Source organism: Octopus bimaculoides, chromosome 17 (assembly GCF_001194135.2).
Source record: "Octopus bimaculoides isolate UCB-OBI-ISO-001 chromosome 17, ASM119413v2, whole genome shotgun sequence".
Lineage (NCBI taxonomy): Eukaryota > Metazoa > Mollusca > Cephalopoda > Octopoda > Octopodidae > Octopus > Octopus bimaculoides.
Genome location: NC_068997.1, coordinates 6,454,171 through 6,464,707, shown reverse-complemented (window position 1 = coordinate 6,464,707; position 10,537 = coordinate 6,454,171). Strand labels below are relative to the sequence as shown.

General features: G+C 31.6%; 2 protein-coding genes across 2 annotated transcripts in view; one reads left to right on the top strand and one right to left on the bottom strand.

Moving 5' to 3' along the window:
- Positions 1 to 10,167, top strand: part of LOC106868699 (beta-1,3-galactosyl-O-glycosyl-glycoprotein beta-1,6-N-acetylglucosaminyltransferase 3) — a 41,815-nt gene extending 31,648 nt beyond the window's left edge. Inside the window, exon 3 of the mRNA XM_014914084.2 lies at positions 552 to 10,167. Within this exon, the coding sequence (XP_014769570.1) occupies positions 552 to 823 (272 nt within the window). The 3' untranslated portion in view covers positions 824 to 10,167. The remainder of the gene's footprint in view (positions 1 to 551) is intronic.
- LOC106868700 (peroxisomal membrane protein PMP34) overlaps positions 1 to 10,537 on the bottom strand; it is a 121,389-nt gene that overhangs the window by 78,122 nt on the left and 32,730 nt on the right. The window lies entirely within an intron of this gene.

Here is a 10,537-nt window from a genome sequence, read left to right as displayed (position 1 = left end):
AATGCAAACCTTCAGATCAACCTTCTCCTATGCAGATCTCTAATGCAACTTTAAAAAAAACAGTCAATGAGTGGAAATAACCAATAAACTGATTCCTTATGGGATTTCCCAATCAAATTGCCAGCAAACGATTTTCAGCCAAACCAATTTCAATGGATTTTGCTCAAATCTGATGTCGATGTTACTTATTTTGGTTTAAAGTAAAGCACTTGATCACTTAATAATCCTAGCTTAATCCCGGGCAGCGCCGGGCTATACTGCTAGTCTACTTATATATGTGAGAGACTGTATCATTGAATATTAAGTTTCTATGCCTGACACACAACACACCATCATTAATGAAATTTGAACTGACATCCTCTCTGCTGATAGGCTGGTAAGCTATCAACTTTACACATAGCTTTCATGAATTGTATGTTATGATCAGATTTATGGATTTAACTAAATTCCACAAACCATGTCTGACATATTGTTTAATGTTCTATTACATTCATATTGTTATAATTCAATACTCTAAAATTGTTCATGTTTCTTGAATTTATTGCTTTTAGGAGATCCTGATAAAAAGCCATGGTTGGCAACTTATGCCATTTGGAAAGGACTAGCACCTTGTTCTGGAATCTGGGTTCGGAGCATCTGCGTTTTTGGAGTTGGTGATATCCCTCATCTTATACAGAAGAAACAACTGTTTGTGAACAAATTTTATTTCAATTTGCAGCCAGTTGCATTAAACTGTATGGAGGAATGGTATTTTCACAGAGTAAGATCTCCACTTAAATTAGATCTGGAATATTATAGAAAACTGCCCTTTGTCAACTCTTGAAGACATCTAACTGCCAAGGTGAGCGGTGTGTAAGTGTGTATGCACGTGTATGTGTGTGTGTGAGAGAGGGGGGGGGAGTGTGTTGAGAGAGGGAGTGTTGGAGAAAGAGAAGGGGGAGTATGAAAATTGATCAGAAGATAATGAAAGAGAAGACAAAAATGAATAAGTGAAATCAGTGAATGAGAAAATAGAGGTGACATTTAATCATTATTGGCTGACCGTCAATCAAGATGGCATCTAATTGCACTAAAACTAAACAATGCTCTTTCAGCAACAAATTTACTAAACATAAATGAACTTTAGTTTTTGATTCATTGACATAGAATTCACTGGATTGAAATTTCATTGTAATCACTTCATAGAAACCCGTTGTTTCTCTTCATGCCGGTTTTTAGGTAGATTTAATTTAAGATGCTAATTTAAAAATTAATATAGACTTGATGTTAATTAAAGACACTTTTCTAGTTATTGAACCTGTCATACTAAATTAAACAAAGGGACTAGATTATTGATATTTATTTTATTAATCTAAGAGAAAGTCTTAGAATAGACATTAAAGTAGTTTTCCACTATTCTTTATCAAAAAGACAATGAAAAGCATTAGAACTGTTTAGACTTCCACCCAGAGTATTTCTTTGTTATAAAAACCTCACTTTCAGAGTATTTTAATCAATGCAAATTATAAAAATAAATGAACAAAATTTCTTTTATACATCACCTTCTCAATTAATATCTAAGACAATCTAATTAATATATTAACAAAGTAATGTGAAATATTAAGTTTTAATCACTATCACTAGTAAAATAATTCAGAAATTATTCACTTACTGAATGAAAATTAATCCAGAGATAGTGAAAAAAAAAAAAAAAAAAGAACTTACAGATTCAGATGTGCTTACCTTTTTTAAACAGTCACCAAAAGCTATCATTTTATGATGTAGCATTTAATTATTCTTTTCTTCTCTTAGAAGATCAACAAGGTAATATTACTTGCTGTATTACATATCTTTGTGTAGCGAGAACATAATACATAGTTTTCAACTCTTTATTATTTTACAATTTGGTTATGGTTGCACGGGAACAACGAGAAATGAATATTTTCGTAATAATAAAATAAATAATAATATTTCTTTGTTGATATTTCTAGCTGATATGAACCATGACAGACTGAAGTGCAATCTTCCTTATCTTTTATGCTGTGGTATAGTTTCATAGTCCACAACAAATCTATAATTATGAAACTATACTAGTGGACAATTTTCATCTTCCAAATTCATTTTAGATTTATTTCAAAACACAAATTAAATGAAGTATTTTGCTGGGGAAACAATTTTTTCATTACCTGAAGAATTCTAGCCAAGATTTGTTTGGCCAGCTTACCCTTGTTATCATTACGTTTGCATAAAAGTTTACTGTGTGAATAAAATTCCATCGACTGGAAAAATCCATTACTCAATGCTGAAGTAGTACTTCTGCAAAACCATTTATGAATTATTTCATTGTTTATTCAGCTCCTATAGTTTATAACTTTCAGCAACACTTTTCTTATACCCCCCCCCATCCCCACCCTCGTTGCTGTTGGTTTTTAATTACAAAATTGCGATAAGATGTCCTTCCTATAACCCGTTGGCTTGATAATTACACTTAACTCGTATCTATTGGTGTTAATCTTCACCAATCAAAGAAACATCACTCATGCTAAAGTTGAAACTGTTAATGTTCTCTTTTCAAGAAACAACATAGAAATTAGTTTCCATTTTAAAACCATTTTGGCAACCATTCACCCGTCACATCAAAACCAGCAGTTGATGTTTGGCAATGCATGTAGTAAACATGCTCAAATGAATTCTTCTGTGAAATCATTTCAATCTGATTAGGAAACAAATGATTTATCTTTCAAATAAAATTCCTAACTGCTAAATAACTTAGCAGTACTAAGACATTAAGTGTTACACAATTAAGGCAACATATGCTTAAAACAAATTCTTAAAAGAAATTTTCAAAGAAATAATACTAAGCTAATGCACCCATTGTGCTTCATATTGACAATGTTTAGATAGAGGATATCATGCATACAAACCTCATGGCCATGCTATCAGACCTATGGCTAAGTGACTGTATTGGTCTTTTTTTTATATCAGAAAATCTGGTGATTGCCAATGCAGCATTTATTAACACAATTCTTCACATTAGCTTTATGGATTAAAAAAAAAACCAAAAACACTACTTTCACACAATTTTACACTTGTACACACACTCACACTTACACACACACACACACACATTAACAATGGCATGATTGTGCATAATCATGTCGAACAGTAAAAGGAAAATTATACAAAACACAATAAAATACAATATTGGAGTATTCACTCCAATAAACCAATGCCATCCTGTAACACACCAAGTTTTCTTAATTCTGTAATATTATTCTGAATGAACTGAATGATCATTCAGCTGCAAAATATTTGGTTAAAATACCAAAGGTAAAAGGAAAAGCAACTATTTATGAAATTCCATTTTTTGTTATGGCATTAGCTCTGGTTTTCTTTATAATTTTGATTTTTAATTCTGACTAGTACATCCTTTTTTACTTACTCTATCCGATAAATGGTTTTTCAATTCAAATGTAGAATGTTTTTGACAATAATTTAACTGATCTGATCCTTAGTTAATTTATTTTGGTTGACCACTAAACTCTAGGCTAATTTGGTCAGTTAAATAATGTATAATTAGTTAATCACCAAGTCAAATGGTGAAACTGTTCAACATCTCTTAGAAGATTTTCAAGGTCATATGCTTATTCTAACACAAAAGTAAAACTCTAAAAAAAAAACGTCACTTTTCTGATGAAATAAAATTTTATAAACTTATACTGCCAGACTAACCGATCCCTTCACAAATTCTATCTTCATAACATTTAAGTCAAAATCATTACCATATCTGCCAGGTTGACCAGAACAACCAAGTTACTGTTTTTGTTGTTTTTTTTTTAAACCAAATTCCAATATGAATTGTGAATTACTTTACTACGTCCTCTACAATAATACAATGCTGATTTTCCTCCTCAGGGCTTTTCCATTTCTAATAATATTTACAACCTAACCCCTTAAATATCAAGAAATGGCTATACACTTCCTATTTCTCTTAGCTGGGATGGAACTTAACACACTTTCAGGCTACATAGGAAGCCTCAGTTGTTTCTCCCATTTGTAATTAACAATATCAAGGACTAATATGCAGATTAAAAGTATAAAAAAAAAAAAATGAAAAATATCCCTATACACATACCCATGCATCTACACCTACTTATACATATATACTTCCATACATACAACCTTCATACATACATATATGCACATACATACACATTTATGCATATATACATGCATGTATTTATATATATATATATATATATCGAGGTGCTTTCTAACTTGATAATTGTTTCATACAAGGTATACTTTATCTTTTGCTTATATTATTCCAACTTGTCTTTTGCTTACATTTGTGCCAAATGTGGTCCAGCCAGGAGGATAGATTTTTCTTCTATTCTGAACACAGACAAAAAAAAGAAAAATGTAAATGACAATTAGATCACAGTTTATTGTGATCAAGCTTTCTTGCAATCGAGCAGATCTGTAATTTCCTTTCTGTTCATGTATTTTCACTTAGAAAATTACTATTTTAAATCTCAACTTAGTTCTGTGAATAGCATAGAGTATTTGAGTCTTCAATTTGTTGACTAAAAACATGAAAATGTCTTCAACTTTTCAGCTATAATACTAGATAATAGTTTTCACCTTAATTACAAAAATAAAAACCCTTGATAGGGCTCATATACTGCTGTTAAAGATTTGTTGAACATCTGAAAGGGTATTTACATCTAGATGTTGTATAGGGTCAGTTAACTCTAAATGTTTTAAGGTTAAGAAAAATTACACTTGAGATGTCTCCTACATGTTCTCAACTTTAACCAATTCATTAGAACCAGTGAGTCCATTCTAGAATTTGAAATTTTGGTGTAAAGTTGTACTGGCAAGATAAAGTTTAGAGCTAGGGCAAGAGTTTTTTTTGTATTTTTTTTTGTAAAGATAAATACTTTGATAACATAAGATAACTGGATACTAAGCCAAATATGCCCTGATTCCAAATTTAAAATTGTTCACTGGGCAGAATAAGAAAATAGGAACAAAATTCGGTTTCTATTCTCAGTATCCTATTCTGCCAATTGTTGAGATTGTACTAAAATTTTAGCTGCAAGCAATTGTTTAGACAGTATTTCTTTTTTTTTTTTTTTTTTTTTTTTTTTGTAAGGTAAATAGCAATGAAGTTAGAGAAAAACTGACAAATTCATCTTCTGTTGATATATAAAATCCACAAGCCCTTAACAATAACTGTACAATTATCGTTTTCTTATCCTTTCTTTCTGAATGGAAGTTTATTGATATGTAAATATAAAAATTTATTTGTATAAAAATGTATGTGGAGAGAGAAATTATTGTGTTATGAATATACACACATACATACATACATACCCAGTTGTTGATGTTGAAATTCCAATGAAAGAGCCTTGGATCTAGGTTAGAAACCAGCTCTTTTTCTATTGGCAAGAAATCTTGAAATAAAACTGAATAAAGACATACATACATGCATATATCTATGATTATATAGTACGCATACACACATTCACACAGAGATATATATTCTAGTATATATGTGTATATGTATATTTATATGTGTGTGTATGTATGTATGTATATATACATATTTATATATGTATGTATGTATGTGTATATAAGAAGTATATGTCTAATTGATATACTTGTGATCATATGTATACGCATGATAAAAGAAATTATTTATACTTTGAAAGTAAAATTCAACGAGTGGCTGTGTGGTAAGTAGCTTGCTTACCAACCACATGGTTCCAGGTTCATTCCCACTGCGTGGCACCCTGGGTAAGTGTCTTCTACTATAGCCTCGGGCCGACCAAAGCCTTGTGAGTGGATTTGGTAGACGGAAACTGAAAGAAGCTTGTCGTATATATGTATATATATATATGTATGTGTATTTGTGTGTCTGTGTTTGTCCCCCCAACATCGCTTGACAACCGATGCTGGTGTGTTTAGGTTCCCGTAACTTAGCGGTTCGGCAAAAAGAGACCGATAGAATAAGTACTAGGCATCCAAAGAATAAGTCCTGGGGTCGATTTGCTCGACTAAAGGTGGTGCTCCAGCATGGCCGCAGTCAAATGACTGAAACAAGTAAAGAGAGACTAAAAAACTTTCCTTCAGTCACTCACCAAAGAAGTGAAAGTGTTCAAATAATCACCTGTAAGTCATCGCTTCTTTGACATTCAGCAGTTTGTCATCATGTTGCAGAAGATTTCTGATTTCAGAGGGATGCAAAAATTGAACACAAGAATACGGTAACATAGATCTAAAACTAATTAATTACAAACTGTATAAAGTATTAATGTGGATTTCTTTTAGCTTGGTATACAAGAATTTTGCTATATTATTTCATAATCTTGATCTGTGTTAAGTAAAATATATCTTTAACATTAAGTAGAATAACTTTTAAAGTCTTTTAATATAGTTTCTTTTTGTTTTTAGGATGCTAGTAACTTCAAATCAATAAAAAAAATAGGCCTGAGAATTGCATATGAACATATATAATTACTTTTATAAATCTGAGACCTTGTGCCTATGTGAGAAATGAGTTGTCATGCATTGAATGTGTTTTAATGTTGTTTATGTGATGCTTACCTCTTTGTTTACTACTTTTATAATTTTGGTGCTTTTGTTGATTTTTGTCCCGCTTGTAGTCATGAAATGGTTGGGACAGACTAACTTCAACTGACAACACCAGACTTAGATCTCTTTTATCTATTCTTCTTGATAGGAATGTCTATGTGATAAATCTAAAATCTACATTATTTTATCATTAACTCTTGAAAAATAACATACTCTCCGGACTAATTCTAACTTGGATGAAACTTCAAACTAACCCAAATGAATCCAGATGTACAAAACATCTTTAGAAAAAATATATTTCAAAGGAGTCTTTACGAGATGTCCTTACTGCCTCCTTCAGTTTGCAATAACAAACAATGAGATATTAGACTAACATTTTTGTGTAGTTGTTATGTGCTTGCTGCTGCCATCTCAAAAAATCAGCTTACCATTCATCTCATAGGATGGACAGCAAGTTTAATAAACATCGTTTTTGCTTTTGAAAATTCTCTAATATTAAACACACTATTAGTTATTAAGAAAAAAAATATTAACTTTTTGAGCAGTTTTTAAAGTTACGTTCAGACTATGAAAGAGAGTTACAGTCACTTTGTATTACTGCAAAACTTTAATCTAATTGGCATCGAATATTTGCAGCATAATAACAAACTAGGGAAAGCAAGAAAACATTGAAAGAGTCTTTTTTCCAAAAAGATAATGTCATACTGTTCTACTGTTATACATTATATCTTTTAGCATTTTCTCTATCACTGTGTGAGCATATGCATGACCGTGTCAATAAAATCCTGAACAATCTACTAAAAGGTCATTGGTTCATATACTTGAACTAACATGACATTGTGACTGTGGTCAAGGTACTTTACTCTTTTGGGCCAACTCCATGTAATTCTAATTAGGTACACTACATACAAGAGAATTTATTGTTGTAAGAAGTGGAAGCAATGCATATTTGATGTGTATATACTGCATTTGTTTCAGCAGGAAAAACATCCTGTCCAGCATTAGCTAATCCCACATTACTTGAATGATAAATTGATTTTTCTTAGTTTTTGAAGAGGCAGTAATTGGTACCATTTTTTTTTCTACTTCACGTGACAGTCAGATACTCACACTGCTGCTAATTGAGTTACACTTTAAATTGATGCCTGGAAAATGATGCTGTTCCTCTTTGCAGCCATCAGTCTTCAAGTCAAATTCAGTCAAAGACAACTTAAGCAAACTGGATTTTCCTGTTTGTCGTTTCCAGAATTGTATTATTTTCATTACTGCTGCTGCTGCTGTCAGATTCTCATTGCTACTGTTGATGCTGCAGTTGCTATCGTTACTGCCTCTGCTATGTGATAATAATAATAATAATAATAATAGTAATAGGAAATCAGAGTAGAGCTGTTGCAAAAAGTTTGCCTCCTTAGCATAGCCAGAATCATCAGGAAAGTATTAGAGAGTTGAGAAAAAAAACAAAAAAAAAACACAACCAATGAACTGTAGGTTGCAAACCCACCACTCGTTCAAGACTCCAGGAGATCCACCAAAACCCAAGTTAAAATAATAATAATAATAATAATAATAATAATAGTAGTAGTAGTAGTAGTAGTAGTAGTTGTGGTAGTATAGTAATAGTAGTGGTATTCGTAGTAGTTGAAGTAGTAAAGACTAGGTTATTTCATGTATTTTGTTAAATGTTTTAGTTTTGTTTAGTCTGTTTCTCTTTGTGTGTTTGTATTTACTAATCCTGAGTGTTAACTTGCATCTTGTCAAAAATGGTGACTTAGCCTTTCAACAGACGTCAATGAAATATGGACCAGAAAGTCCTAGGAGTCAATCATATTCACTAAAATCTTTGAAAATGTGCTCCAGCATGGTCACAGTCGAACGACCGAAGCCAATAGAAGAGTATGTACTCACACACACACACACACGCACACACACACACACACACACATATATATCTATGTATATATATATATATATATATCAGGAATGTTTACCAATTGAACCCAGATCCTTATATCCAATGCCAAAAACTACTCAAGGATACAATTATGATTTGCAAAAAAAGTAGTTGTTACTATAAATGGCAAAGTCTGAGATAGTTCAAAGCTTATTGTGCTTGGACTAGGTATAATATTCCTGCTACATATATGTATGTGTGTGTGTACACAAATACATACATATGTACATACATATGTGTATATACATATATATATATATATATATATATACACACATATATATGCATATATATATATATATATATATACACACACACACATATATATACATACATATATATATATATACATATATGTATACATATATGTATATATAAAAATTCAAACATATATATATGCATATACACACACACACACACATATGCATATATATATATATACACACACACACACACACCTATATATGTACATGTTCATACACACACATATATTATATCTGAGACATTCCAGTCATTACTTCTCTTGCCCAATGTTTTCAGACAGTGACACAGTCTGTGATGAATACAAAACAAAATAATAACAATAATGATGATGATGATCATCATGATGATAACAACAACAGCAACAACAACAATAATAATACTAGAACCCATCCCACAGCACCAAAATCTCACATGAGACCATCTATCCCATACCCCACCTCCCAGGAATATTTTACTCAGTATCTGCCCCTCATTTAACATAACCCAGTCTCTATAAAATCACATAGAAAGCAGATTCACCACCCAACAGCAGAACAACTCAGATTGTATGGCTCCAGCACATGAAGCCCTAGAAGTAACCTCCAAAAGCAACAAAACCAACTTGTGACAAGGTAAAAGAAATCTAGCCAGGAAATACAATGCTGCCAATACATCTCAAGAATATGGAAGTGCACTTGACAGTGCAGACACCTAATTCTGTTGAAAATATCGTGATCATCATAAAAACAATAATAATTTATTTGATTTCTTATAAATAAAGGATCAGTGGTGAGGGGTCTTATGACAAGCTTGAAACTTGCCAGTTTTCTAACTCTTCAGTTAGTACACTGATCAAATCTATGTGGGCTCCCCCTACCCCCACCCCACCACATAGCAAATATAACACTGCTGAAATATTTCACTCCAATATTCATCAATTTGTATCTTTATTCAGGTCAGTCTTTTTGTTATTTGTCATTAGAACATTTGCCATTTCAGAATGTTAATGTTTTCATTAATCAATCAATGTATTATAAAACTGAGGTATTTGTAAAAAAAAAAAAATCAAAAAAAAAAAATCAAAAAAAAAATCAAAAAAATAACAAAAGAAAACAAAACATGTTCCTTTCTTTCCAACAGAATTATTTATCCAAAGCAGGTGAATGAAATATGCTATAAAACAATAAAATAAAAAAAACTTAACACTTCCTGCTGTAAATAAATGTATTTCAGAGAAATTACAAACTATGAACCATTGACTTTCCAATTTTCTTCTCAATTTTCATAGGAAAACAGAATCTATCACAAAATATATGTTGAAGCCAAGTTTTATATTATGTAGAATGATTTTGTAATTATATGCAGAGAGATAAAATGTATTATATCAGTCAGAATGATTGAGTCTAGCACACACGCATGCACACATACACACACACACACACACACACACACACTCATATAACACATATATATGAGTTGCTGTCAGAAAGAACTGCAAAACCCCTAAAAATGGTATATCAGTATACCCGTTAATATATTTCATGTAATACTTACAATCAAACACTATCTCTTTTGAAATAGTTTTCTTGGGAACATAAACAGTGATCTTAACATGTCTTCCACACCTCAAAAAGCACCATGGAAGTCCTCTTCCTGAAGGCCATCCAATACCTCCAGCAGTTTGATTTGAATTTCATCTAGTATCTTGAAGTGGCCTTCAGCTTAAATTCCATTTCAGTAAAAAACAAAAAAAAAAAAAAAACC